General features: G+C 50.5%; 1 protein-coding gene across 10 annotated transcripts in view; it reads right to left on the bottom strand.

Annotated features, from left to right (window-relative positions):
* Nucleotides 1–712: 712 nt before the first annotated feature.
* The window catches only part of NT5C2 (5'-nucleotidase, cytosolic II), a 58,655-nt gene continuing 45,765 nt past the window's right edge, over nt 713–13,602 (bottom strand). For 9 of the 10 annotated variants that reach the window (XM_067000893.1, XM_067000897.1, XM_013174487.3 and 6 more), the window contains 14 exons: nt 12,621–12,716; nt 11,234–11,325; nt 11,001–11,058; nt 9,560–9,653; nt 8,524–8,577; nt 7,259–7,342; nt 6,577–6,618; nt 5,563–5,670; nt 5,165–5,231; nt 4,341–4,511; nt 3,477–3,528; nt 3,167–3,227; nt 2,449–2,625; nt 713–2,244 (listed from right to left, as the gene is read on the bottom strand). In XM_067000893.1, the coding sequence (XP_066856994.1) occupies nt 1,993–2,244; nt 2,449–2,625; nt 3,167–3,227; nt 3,477–3,528; nt 4,341–4,511; nt 5,165–5,231; nt 5,563–5,670; nt 6,577–6,618; nt 7,259–7,342; nt 8,524–8,577; nt 9,560–9,653; nt 11,001–11,058; nt 11,234–11,325; nt 12,621–12,716 (1,408 nt within the window). In that variant the 3' untranslated portion in view covers nt 713–1,992. Of the gene's footprint in view, nt 2,245–2,448; nt 2,626–3,166; nt 3,228–3,476; nt 3,529–4,340; nt 4,512–5,164; nt 5,232–5,562; nt 5,671–6,576; nt 6,619–7,258; nt 7,343–8,523; nt 8,578–8,683; nt 8,784–9,559; nt 9,654–11,000; nt 11,059–11,233; nt 11,326–12,620; nt 12,717–13,602 lie in introns of those variants that run through there. The other variant, XM_048060690.2, reaches the window with a different exon arrangement.

The raw sequence follows: 13,602 nt of genomic DNA, 5'->3' as shown, positions 1-13,602 counted from the left end.
TGGTCACTACAATCCAGCCCCCAAAAGCAAGGGGCCGGGCATCCAGTGCCAGGTTTGGGGCTTTTAGCAAGCACCCAGTATTACTGTGCTCTTAACTGTTGGCCATTCTCTGTGGCCACATGTTGCTGCTTTTCTGGTTGGGCCCTGGGTACCGCATTCCCTTCTCATGGCCCCAATGCCGGGGACGCCTGGGTTACAGGAGCGGGCTGAGGGCAGCAGCGTGCCGACCCCAGCGCTGTCCCCATAGGGGGTACCAGCAGCCCTTGGCTGTGTGCTGGTGCCCCGCTGGTGCCCCTGCTGTGCCAGCACTGAGTTTCCCCAGGTTTTTCTCTGTGTTTAATCAGGTCTGCAGGACCTCCCACCCACCCCTGCGCAGCTGATGGGGGTAACACTAACCTCATCCCCCCCCCTTCCTTCCTGCCTGCCTGAAAGCTGGGGACCAGACCAACCCCTGCAGCCAGGCCTGCTGCCACTTCCCGGGGAGGTTTTCTTTTTTTTTCCTCCCCTCCCCGCAGCCCCTCCCGGCTCTCCCTGCCACCTCCCGCACAGCCCTCGGCATGCCACAGAGCGCCCAACGCTTCTTAGAAACATCAAGATTTATTGACTTGAAAACTGCCACTTCAGCAGCAGCATTTCCTGCTCAGATGGTGGTGTGTATTGTTTATTTTCTCCTAAGGTACTTTAAAATGAAAAAAAAAAAGAGAGAAAAAAAAAAGATTAAATGCATTTATGGTACTGAAACAACAGTCGAATTCGTTACAAGAGGGCCCCCCCCCGCTGTAATCCCTTCAGACGCGAACGGCGCAGGCTGGAGCAAGGGAGGCTGCACCCAGGACACGGAGGGAAGCCACCGGGCGCTGCTGCCCAGCCGTGCCCTGTCCCCGGGCTGGCTCACGGCTCCCTGCGGTGAGCTTCTGCGTGCTCCGCGCCAGGTCAAAGGCAAAGGCAGCTGCCTGCGGGACGGGAGCGCCCCGGCTCGCACCGCGGGGCTGGCCCTGCGGCGTGTGCTCGCTCCTGGTTTAGGGCAGGCACGCGTGGCCCGCAGCACCCTGGAAAACAGGCCCTTTCGCTCCAGATGGTGGCTGGTTTTGTCTTTGGGATGCTTCGCTTTCTTAAAGCTGAGCAGACAGGAAGGTCAGTAACAGGCGGTGAGGAAAACAAGCTAACGTAACGCTAAAGCGGGAGCTTCGAGCTGCTGGGTTAATATTTACTGGTGAAACTACAGAACGAGTTGAGAACACGGCGTGCGGCTCAGCTGCTGGAGAAACGCGCTGGAAGTCATGCATCACATGCCAATGATGAAAGAAAGCTCTGAAACACGGGGAGGGGAAAACAAGCGCCTACAAGCCGAAACGTGTACAGCTGCAGCTGTGCAAGTAAGAGCCGGACTCCCACCGCTGTGACGGACGGAGGAATCGAACCACTTACATGGAGAAACTCACACCAAGCAGAGGGTGAACGCAGAGCTGGAAGCCACAGCCGCGCCGTGGCCAGCAGGAGGGTGGTGGTTGTAACACAGAAGAAGAGAGGTAAGGGCAGCAACCCCACGGGCAGGAGGATTTGGATCGTTTTGCCTCCTGCGGGGCCCAGCACATCCCTTCCTCCTTCACAGTGAATGTAACAAATGGCGAAAACCGTTTAGAGGACACCGTTCAAATGAAAATCAAATGGAACACATCATGGGAGAGGGAAAAACATGCAGCATCCCCAAAGGTAATGGGAGCAGCATTACAGCACAGGCAGGCAGTCCGATCTGAATGCACCACCCGGGCAGAATCCTTCGGCTTTTTGAACCGTCTGCAAAACTGAAAACAAGGGTCTCCTCCTGATTAGTGTTAATTTGTTTAAAGTTTCCGGACACTTTCAAAATGTGCCTTTTGCAAGAATCACACCCCCCCAAACCCATCACCCCAAGGGCCCCCACATAGGAATCTGCTCCTGATCACTGCTAGAGTCATGGTTTGTCTTCAGAGATGCTTTGCTTTTTCCTTCTTATTCCTCTTCCTCCTCTTCTTCCTCCTCCTCCTCTTCCTCATCGTCATCTTCATCGTGGCAGTGTGTGATTTCCTGAGGTGCCTGGGGGAAGAGGTTGGGCGGTTTGATCTCACTGATGGAGCGGGTCAGTTGATGCCGCTTGTAGTCGGAATCTTTAAAATCCACTGAGGTGCGATTGCGCGTGGCCATCGGCGACTCCTTCTCGTTGATGTCAACGTGCGTGTGCTCTACCGTGGACTCGTGTGGCATCTAAACACGTAGGAGAGGAGACGGTAAGGGGCGTCCCTGTCCCAGGGCATCTCCTGAAGACAGGCAGAAAGCAAACCCCAGGACTTGCCCCCCTGGCCCACCAAACGCCACCCAGCCCTCCAGGTGCCTTCCTGCTGCCGCTGGCTCGTGGAAGCCACGCACACGATGCAGGCACCGCGGGGATGCCCCGGCTCTGCCACTCACCAGGACGTGCGCGGCTCTGAAGAGGTAGCTGAAGGGGTAGTAGAGGAGGTTGATGAAGGAGGCTGCGTAGAGGTCGGCGTAGCGCATCACCTGGCTGGCAAACAACGTCTGCCGGGAGCCGCTGCGGAAGAGGCTGCCCATCATCCCGTAGCACATGTCCATGTCGTGGGTCACTTTCTACGAGCAAAGGGCAGGTGAGATCCCGGGCGGGCACGCAGCAGCGCAGAGCCGACCCAGCCACAGCAACACTGAGGGCTGGGGGCTAGGTGAGATCTGCAAGGATCTCCAGCGAGGCTTTCTGTGCTCTCATCCCGAGGCCTAAGAGCACGGCCCCAGCTAACAGGGGAGGCAGACGCGGAATGAGAGCCAGCCCCTGCCCCAGGCTGTGACCCCGTACGCAGGGCTGGCTGGACCAGAGGCTACGGCCCCTCCGAGCCTGTTTCTCTCTTCACCCTGCTCTGTGGCACCGAGCACCGTCAGCTGGTGCTACGTACATGAGGAAGGAGACCATGTTCCAGACCAGGCTGCCTTTCAGGAGTGCCAGTGACACCAGTGAGCTGGGAAGCTCCTCCGTTTGCGTCCGCAGACAGAATGGCTTTGCCAAGCCTGCCGTGCCCACCCGAAGGCAGAGCAAAGCATTTCAGGGCTGAGCAGTGGGTCGGGTTGTCAAGCCCTTTTAGGATCCAAAAGGATGAAAAGGGATTTTTATGGTTGGTACCTTAATGCGTCTCTGGATGGAGCTGATGTCAGGGCGTTCATTGCTGCTACTGTCCAGATGCCTAGTTACAGGCGAGAAGGTAAATACACGGTGTGAAAAGCCTTTCAGAACCAGATGTTGTGGGATGGGGGCTCGGGGGAGGGAGGCTGGTCTGGAGGGGAAGGTTGGTCTCACGGGAAGAACCCAGGCCTGAGCCAAAGCCCCGGCAGCAGCGCCGCCAACCCAACCCCGAGGGTTTGTCACAGCCGCTCCTTAGCTGTCACTAGGCTGGGAGAGGCAGCAGGAAAGTTGTCAGTGTTTGAGCACTCACTTGTATAACTCGGCCAAGAAAATGTCCAGGCTCTGCAGCTCTTCAAAAAGGGCTGGATAATCCGGAAAAGAAAGGGGAAAAAGGTAAGTTTAAATCGCTGAAATTGAATTATTTGAAGGGCTGCAAGCACACCCGCCATCCTGCCCGCTCCCCTGGCACGGCTGTGGCGGGTGCTCCATCAGGGACCGTGGCACATCAGCGCCACCGTGCAGGGAGAGGGTTCAGTCGTGCTCTGTGCCACCGGCAGAGCTTTGAGCTTGGATTCTGGTTGCTGCTTTCGTTTCTGAGGTTGAACATTCACAGCCCTCACAGAAACCTTCCAACTAGCCACGGGGCAACCTGCACAACCCCCAGACCTACTTAGACACCAACGGGCAAACCCGGGAGAAAAGCAGCAGTGCTGGAGGATGGGAAGCACAGGGTGCTTTGGCAGCAGAGAAAGCGGGAGGAAGGAGAAGGAAGCAGCTGGTGAGCAGGGATTCCCTGCAGATGGGGGAGCAGTCATGGCTCAGGCGCTGCAGGGACAATAACCTGGGTGCCTTGTCAGATATATTTAACGGGAGAAGCCACGGCTCAGCATGGACAGAGGGAGTGGAGTTTTGGGAGCCGGGTTATGGATGAGGACAGCTCAACCCCACCCAGCAGCAGCTTCTCCCCCAGCCAAGGCTTGGCTGCTGATGGGCAAGAGGCCCGGGATGGAGCATGGGAAAGGCCTGGGACCCTGCCGGCAGCTCACAGGGAGCTGCCCAGCTCCTGCCACCAACACCCCACCCCCGGGAGAAGGCCGAGGGGACAGACGGGTGAGGGAGAGAGGCGGCGAGCTGGGGTGATCTCTCCCCTGCGCCCCCCTGCCCGGCTGCTGACCGCTTTTGTCAGTCCAGACGTGCAGCTCCTGCGCCAGCTCGGGGATCACCAGGAAGGTCCTCCAGCCCTGGCGCTTCTTGGATTTGAGGATGTCCCCAAAGATGTGGTCTCCGATGTACAAGATATCCTTCCCTTTGGCCCCCAGCAGGTCACAGACTGTGTCTGAGGAGCCTGAGAGATGAAGAACAGGGTGACTCAGAACAGGGAGCCAGACAAAGATGTGTGGCTCATTTCAGAGGGCCAGGGTTAGGGATGCACCCAGTCCATTTTCCTTCCAGAAACCTCCACTGCTGTAACTCTAACACCCCGCTTGGCCCTGGCAGCACAGGGCACACTGCCCACCCACACGGGAGTTCACCCAGGGCAGATTTGCCCTTGCAGGGATATACAGCAGCAGATACACATGCTGCCTCCCACCCTGTGTGACAGTGATGGAGCCCTGGGCATCACGGACAGCCCTGAGCATCCATCTGCTGCCCTTCTCTGGCTCCAGGAGCTGTCTGACGGCAGCACAGTAAGGACAGCCGGGTATGCTGCACTGGGCCGGCTGCAGCTCTCCCCACTACAAGCCCTGCAGTGGCATTTCCCAGACCCTCCCAGGCAAGGAAGAAAAGGGCATTAGAGGAACGGGTCCACTCCTTCTCTGCTTTGTGGAGCAGTGGTGATAGAGAGTTTCTGGTGCAGTGCACAAAAGGCACACAGCACAATGTGTTTTGGGAAACACAGCCTTGCTTAATGCCTGGCACAGCACCCAGCGTGAGTGGATGAAGGCCTCTAGGGCACATCAGAGCCATTTCACAGGGCAAGAAGTGTTTTTGCCTCACCTCCAGAGTACACGATGCCATGCTGCAGTGGGCCAGTGTAGGTACCAATCTTCAGCTTCCCGGTCACCTGGGGAAGGAGATACTGCCTTAGTAAGGAACAGCTGGTGCTCTGGATCTTTTGTGTCCTACCATTTCTTCACTCTCTGTTTCTCCCTCTCTTTCTCACTCCCAGGCAGCCCAGTGGTGGTTTTCCACGTTTGTTCCCTGTTGACACCTGCAGTACATTAGGGAAAGCAGCAAAGCCTCAAGCCCTGCTCTGTCCTCGGTGATGGGGTTGCTTGGGAATTACGATGAAAAGATGCCGACCCAGCATTTCTAGGGCAAGTCCAGCCCGTTCCCACTCAGAGACCCCACACGAGCCCTTTCAGCCACAGAGGTACCCTCCGTGTGGTGCTCACCGTGTCCACCTGCCGCAACACGGTGCCCTCCCCAAAGAAGAGGGGTTTTCGGGCATCCACGAGGATCAGGTCAAAGTAGGACTGCCACGGCCGGTGGGCACTCCCAGGCTGCAAAGGCAAAAACAAAACTCAGAATCACGCACAACATAAACAACCACAGGGAATTTAACTGGAGTGTCACTGCCCCCAGCCACAATCTTATTACACTGCTGGTCCATCAAATGCTCTGATTCCCCCCGTTTGTGCCTCTGGCCGGGCACTGGGTTGTGATCTCCTAAAGCACTCCCCTTTTGTGGCAAACCCAGCCCAACCCAGCAGTGAAGACTGAGGACACAGTGTAAGAAACGACATGAGTTTTTGTTGCTCTATGCTTCCATTCCTGATATAAAGACCACAGCAAGGAGCTTTTGCAGCTATCAGTTGTGATTTTCCATGTTCTGAAATTTTTTCCCTTAGTCTTCTATCTTCAAAGCACAGTGCAGAAACACATCTTTGGAGTATGAGATGTTGTCCCAGTGAGACGCTGAGAAAGCAGTAGAACTTCAGCTCATAAGCCTCTCTCCAAAAGTTGCAGGGCTGAGTATTACCTTAGAAAACCAGGGGAAGCAAGACGTACTTTTGGAACTACCGTAGTTGAGGCACTATTAGGCCTGAAATGTTTCTGCTGTTTTATAAAACTCCTTTTCATCACAATTTTTTTAACAACCTTTAAAACATTGTGCAAGGTCAGTAAGAAATCTGGCGGTAAAATGCCACAGTTAAAATGTGTTACCACTAAAATAATGTTATCATTAACGCAGATTATTGTTTGAGACCAGATGATGCCTCTTTTCTCTGTTATATTGTATTTGCTTTGATCCTATTCAGATAGGACACTAAACAGCAAGCGTATTTTAACCAGATTAAAGCAACTAATCCCATGCAGCTGATGAAGCAGGATTAAAAAGCTTTCCAGCTACACAGATAATTAGGCACATCAATTCCTATTGGAACAGCGGTCCAGAAATCACATACCTTTGGTCCATGTGGAAAGTCAAACAAGTAGGTCATAATTTTCTGAAAGACAGAAAGAAAATATTCAAAGATGGGGTTTTATGCAGCTTATAAAAACACACTTCTCTGCTTTTAGCTTTTCAGGCTACAGAACTTTGTTTTCAGGATTTGCAGAAAAGCCAGCATAAGGTTTGGTGACAAAATGAACAGATAGACCTTACAGTGAAGGGAATTAAAACAGACGTTTTTATACTCTAAGAATGTATTTGCCTGAGGAATCTGCACATTGTTTCAGATGCATCTTGCAGTACTTTATAATGGCATAATTCTTCGGTTTAGCAGCATTGCAGCATCCTGACATTTGCCAGGAGTCTAAGGAACACCCTTGATGCCAGCAGCACACCAGACTTCCCTTAGTGGCTTTGGACCTCTCCAGGATCATGGGTTAGGTGATCTCTCTGCACTCACAACTGTCTCGCTTGAAAAAGAAGTCTTGCATTTTAAAGCCCATGCTAGGTCAGTAACGGAAGCAGGGCTATAAAAGACAAGTCTCGAGACCTAATCTGCATTCACCACCAGACCATCCTAGCTCAGAAAGCACCCAATTCCTCGCCAGAAGATGTCCTCCCAAAACCCACACAATGAATAGCTGGCTTTAGTTTCTTCCATTATATCCCAGTACCCCAATCCAAGCAGCACTTACATCTGTATATTTGTAGTCGCTGTTTGTGACCAGGAACACCTTTCCGACTTCATTCATGCGGCTGAGCAGCAGAGGCAGCTTCCCCTGCAAGGCACGGGGCAGAGCAGTCAGACACAGAGATACATCACAGGCAGAACACCGCTCAGCTACGATCCCACCAGACGAAACAAGGCAAATCAAATCAGCAAGCACAGAAACCCACATGTTTTGTGCTGGCCAGAGAGCCAGGAAAGCTGCTGGTCCGCATGATGCCTCCAGAGCACGGCCCAGGGGAGGGAGGGAAGGGGAAATGGCTCGGCAGGGCTGCGGTGCCTTTGCCATGCCAGTGCCAGGCACCCCGTGCTGCTGCTGCTGCCAGCACTCTGCAGCCGCCCCTCCAGCTCCAAGTCCCGTCCTGAAACAGGCCCAGAGGCAGGTGAAATCTGAGCTCTCACGAGCCACAAGTTGAAGTATATTGTAATTCCGACCTCAAATTAGGGAGAATTTATTCCTGGAGCTATTTTTATTGAATCATAAATCTCAGACTGTTTCCAGAGCGGCTGATTACCTCACAGGACGGTTTTGTAAGAATTTTGCAGGCATGTAACTGGGAACAAGGTTAACTGCTTCAAAGTGGTATTCTACCACCACAGGAGGAGCCCACAGAGATCATTTAAACTAAAAAATAATTATAACATAACTGGTCCAAAGGGGCCCTGCACACTGCAGAGAGGGCAAGAGTAAGGGAACCGCAGGAGCTCATTCAGTTAGATGTGCTGAGCACACATTTTGGAGTTTCAAGAGACTGGGCACTGGTGAGACTTTCAGGATCTTTCCCTCAAAGCTTCATAATAAAATGTGTGTGACGCTTTTGTTGGATGGCTAAGGAGTCCTTCTGTCTAAAAGATGCTCCTCTGTTACTTTTTAAAAAGAGGTCTGCAGCAGAGATTGCCTAGGCAGAGAAAACACAGACAGGGAACACAGCTCCTTTCACCGTCAAAAGAAACAACAGCAGCCTTGCCAGCATATTCACCTGTGTCCCAGATAACGTTTCCTCTGCCTTTTATATTTTACGTAAAAACGCGCACGTGAGTACGAAATCACGTGGATCACTGGCTCAGAATAAAGGCTGCGTCCGAACTTTCCACTTTGTCGTTGGTTATTACAATAGAAGTCACCGCGTTATCTGTTTTGTGACTTAGTAAAGCGAATCAGCGTATTTATTTCTTGCCTGCTCGCTCAGTACAGAGTGTCACGTAGCACAAGTAAAGGAACTTCGCACTTACATCTTTCACCACGTACTTTTCCAGATTCTCAAGGGTCTTTTCCTTGAGCGATCCCTGAAATAGAAACAACAGAGCCCAGTGAGGTGACGGAAACATATGATGTAAGAGACATCAAAGCAATGCCAACTTTCACACTTCAAAATGCTGTGAAAGTACAAACCAGGGCGAATCTGAACCAGTGACTCTAGAGATGAGAGGCTTTGAGTAGCAGGGACCATCACAAACTCTGTGATCCATCGATTCCCTCACCATGGTAAATAATCCACTTCAACAGCATTTTAACCCTTTCAGAAGGGAATATAATAGAAACAAACAAAAAAATAGATTTGCCATACCAAACAAGACAGTCAACGACCTGTCTCCACCACTGACCATAATGCTTTACTCAAAGGCCAACTCCAACATGTATCACACAACACTGCATAAGGAAAGAAGAATAGATTCCCGACGTCTGCATGACTCAAAACAACCCCCACAAGTACAACTGTGAGCACAATTCTCCTGTGACGGCTCTCCATCCCACCCCAACAGACCTCTTGAATGAGCAAGAACAACAAAACCGGGTCTTTAATGAGGTGATAATGCTCCCAAAATCTATACTCGAAATTTCTGCACAAGTGTGCTGAAAAGGTGAATTCCACTCTGACGAATTCTGTTTAATGCAGGTGCCTTTCAGACAACATACGATAGTACCAATGTAATCTAGTTACAGGAAAATTGCTATTTTGAAAAATTATGACATACAAGTTGTGGGCTGTAAGTTCAAATATCTTAATGGCACCACGTTCTAAAACCCACAAATTACAGCAAGGAAACAGAATCTGGGCACAATGAAAGGAATAGGAAGGCAGCACAGATATGCTCCAGTGCCAGGGATCTTGACTTATTCACATAAAACTGCTATTTATTATTTGCTCACTAGGTGGCAAAGCAGGGCTCTTGCCCAAAATTGGATTAACAGATCTTAACTGAAGAGTTACAAACCAGTCCCTCTGACTCATTTAAGACTACAGATGTCTCAGGTTCTTGCAATCACCTTGTAATGAACCCAGTCAACAGCATCTCTGACATCTTGGAACATACTCCTGAAGGACATGAAGAGGTCTCCATCTTTAAACCCTGTTTCACAGCTGTGGGGAGAAAGGAGAGGTTATAGCAGCCAGTTGGAGCAGGTGAGAAACAAGCGGTGTGGGAGCCAGGAACATGCCAAGGAGAGAGAGGATTCAAAATGCTGTTTGAAGCTTGCATTTTCATCTTACCATAATGGTTTCATATCGACTCCTTTACTGCAGCTCAGACTTGAAAGAGGGTACAACCAGAGTTTTTAACAGGATCTGCATGTTACCCAATAATGCTTGTTTAAAATTTTAGGATGTGAGCTTCTAAGTACTGGCCTGTGACTTCACAGCAGTACTACAGCTTTCTACAACAGCAACTCCCACAGTATTACAAGAAGAAAAAAGAATAATTAAGTGCACGAACCGTTTCCATTTTAACAGAGTGAGACTGGGAGTGTGCAGTTTGCAGCGTTTAACAAGACAAATGGTACAGAGAAAGTAAGCAGAGTGCTGCTTTTTCTCCCACTTTCCAACAGCAAAAAAGGGTGTGCCACAGAAGTCAACTAAATGTAATAGTGCTGAGTGGAGGAACTGCTGGCTTGTTAAACAGTCTGAGTTAACATGAGAAATTTCCTCTACAAGACACCATGGAGGATGCGAGTTTCCATCAGAAGGAATCAAGGAGGATTAAACAGTTGTATTTATTATGAGAGCAGTCATATACTGTATGATTAATATAATATATGTACATATAATCAATACCTATCCTGAGATAGGACACTTCACCTGATGGACAGCTGGTATAAGCAATTCTTCTGCTCCCAGGTAAAATCGCATTCAACCTTTACCTTCCAGTCACCCAAATGCAAAGATCACCTACCACGAGTCAGAAACACAGCAGCACTCAGACTTGCCACTTCAAACTGCAGCTTGTTTACGCTCATACTTATTTGAAAGCCAGGAAAATACTTGTGTTGTACAAACAGCTTTTTAAGCTACACTGTGTTTGAATATTTCGCTTTGGATTGAACAAAATCCTCGATTATGACATTTGGCCTTTCAGTTACCTGCTCAAACATGGATCTGAAGGACACAGGTTGAAAATGAGCTGTCTGGTGGCTGTAATCACATACATATGTGGTCTTATGAGCTGCCCCAAATACCGGTGTCTGGCAGTAGAGTGACACAGGTATGCCCTGTGAAGGAGACCCTCATAACCAGTCTCTGCTGTACACACAGAGCATCTCATCGGCACTAAATTCTCTTAATACCAAAAGAGTAAGAGCCTGAACCCCACTGAAACCACTTGAAAGGACTCCACTGATATTAACAGCAGTTGCATCTGTGTTGTGCTGTATTGCATTTTATAATAACCATCTTACTGCATTAGCAGCACATCTAAGCAGAGGGGACACATACCTAGTGTACCGGTCACAGTTAGTAAAGAAATCCACTAGGCAAGCCAAAAGGTAGGTCTCTGCAAAGAAACAAAGCAAGACTTTAAAACAAGGATAACACCATGTATCCAGCTAAATCTGGGACCTGTGCCTGAATGAAAAAAAATCTTAAAAAAAAAAATCCAAACAGTTGAGTAAGACATTAGCAAAGCTCTACTGGCTTCAAGGATACAGAAACAGTCACATGGGACTCACCTGGTAGATTGAACAACGTGTTCAGAATGTAAAACCTGTCTGTGTCATCCCTCTGGATAAATTTGTTTGGGTATTGTTCCCGCGTTTCAGGCCTGAGAATAGATAAGGTGGAGAAGAATGAAAAAATACAGAGGATACGATGTGCTGTCCTTTACAATATGTGTGTAGCAGGGTCCATTAACTGGAGTCTGCTGTGCTTTGATCATCACCCTGCTTTCCCACGTGTGCTCAGTGGTGTGAGAGCAAAACTGCACCCACCGTGCGTTGCTGGCTCCAGCAGAGCCGGGCACAAAGCCCTCACTGCTGAGTCAGCAAACGAGCCGAGCCCACACAGGGAAACAGAGTGGTCGGGAGTCCACGACTCGACCTTAAGCCCCGTGCTGCTGGCTGTGGGTATGCCTTACATAATCTGCACTTTCATAGTTTGCTTATCTTAAACTTTCCCCCACTTTCTATGCGTTGTTTAGCACCCCCCAGCAGCTTTCCGCAGGGGAACGCAGGGCCGCGCTGCGGGAGGCTTGCCTGGGGCCCTCTGCAATTAATCAGCAGGGTGGCGATGACTAAAGTCACTCAGTTATTCTTGTTTCCTTCATTTCTGGAGCTTCTGAAGATCTCCTATGACTCAAGGAGGAACTCGAGAGTGTATGTAAGGGCTTTTTTCTACATTTTGGCTTCCTGCTGCAGGGACTCACAGGGCTGCAATGACAAAGCTTGTCACCTTGGGGCCCCTGAGCTGGGCTGGCCTGTGCTTGCCTTGCATCCATCCCCCTCACAGCAGGGATCGGAGGGGATTTTCTGGGACACATCAGGCACGCAGCACTGCGGTCCCCTCTGCCTCCTAAAGCGCCTTCTCCGGGGCACAAGGAATGCAGGCAGCCAGGGAAGGTTGCAGGAAATGGCACGAAGTGCCTTACTTCTGACTACCTGAGGTCAGAAACAAAAAGGGGTAGAACAAGCTCGTTCCTTCCTTAAGCAAGCTCAGGCCCCCGAGCTTTCTTAGCAATGGCTGTGGAGCTGAATGGCCTCACCTGGTACAGGCCCTACCTGCTCCCCAGAACCCTTGCTCAAGCCTGTCTTAACTGACAAGCTGCTCCTGTCAAACCATGCCAGCATGAGTAAAAAGCCCCCCTATTTCCCCATAGCACATTTTCTTCTCTTCCCAGCACTCTACAGATGTACCTGTGCTGGCACAGAACTGTTCTCTATGAACACCCCAGGCTGTTGCTGTGTCTGGGACCCCCAGTACAACCCCAGTAAATCCCAGATCTGTAAGACACCAGCACAGCATCCGAAGTCTTCGCAACTCCTTACACAATGGGTTCCCCGAGGACCAGTGACACAAAAGAGCAGAGGAAGTCTAAAAGAACAGCCAAGAGTCAGCACTCACCCTCTGAGGAAATTAAAGCCATGTGCACACACCAGGAGGTTTCCATAGGCATCAACTTTCAGCAGGTTTCCATAGTGGGTATCAAACACCAGGCCCCTGTTAAGAAAGTCATTAAAGACATGAAGGAGCGAGCATTTTAAGCGGTGACCATTTCAATAGCAGTTCTTCCCAAATCAGCTCTAGAGCAGCTTGCTTACTTGGCGTGGGGCACCAGACCAGAGTTGCTGTTTTTGTGCAGCTGGGGTGCTTGCTGTACCTTTTACCTGCTGCAGGTACGCGACAACACAGACCTGCACCGACAGGTTAAAAGGTAGAGCTGATCTGCTCTCCGTGGACTTGAAAGTGGAGACGTTTAACCCAGCAGAGGCTTAGCTGTGCGTTTACCAGGGAAGACACGGACCTCTTCTGCAGGGTCACGAATCTGACACCTGTGTTTGTGGTCACTGACAGCCCTGCCGGGCTGCAAGGAAGAAAAAACTGGGATAAGGGAATTTCTCCCCTCCTTTTCATCTCTCTGTCGCACAGAGAGCCAGATGGGACACGTAAATACTGCACAAAATGCTTAAGGTATTTTTTCAGGTCCAGCAAAACTCTGTCTCGCTTAGCTAGTAGTTTGCACCTGGAGAAGGCGGCCTTCCCCCAGAGACATCCCTTCTGTCTCCTCCCTGGGATGAAGAAGGTGGATTTAACGGTGTCTTCATCCCAGGATCGTGAAGGGCCACCACGTTCTTACAGGCATGGGAGCACACAGCAAGTCTCAGGGTAAATTAGGCTGAGAGCAGGGAAGGAAGGAGGCTGCCAGGCTGCAAACTGGGGCACAAAGCCTCTGGTCCAGTCTTTTGTAAGGAAGCTCCAAAGGAGCCAAGAAAGCAAAATCCAGCAAAGGCACAAGTGGAAATGACTTAAAGGTAGAGGCTTAGATCAAAAGCCTTGTTTAAAACAAGCAATGTCCTTTTAACTTCTGCTACGAAAAGACAAAATG

The sequence above is a fragment of the Anser cygnoides genome, chromosome 7 (genome assembly GCF_040182565.1).
Source record: "Anser cygnoides isolate HZ-2024a breed goose chromosome 7, Taihu_goose_T2T_genome, whole genome shotgun sequence".
Classification (NCBI taxonomy): domain Eukaryota; kingdom Metazoa; phylum Chordata; class Aves; order Anseriformes; family Anatidae; genus Anser; species Anser cygnoides.
This window is presented reverse-complemented; position numbering and strand designations above follow the sequence as displayed.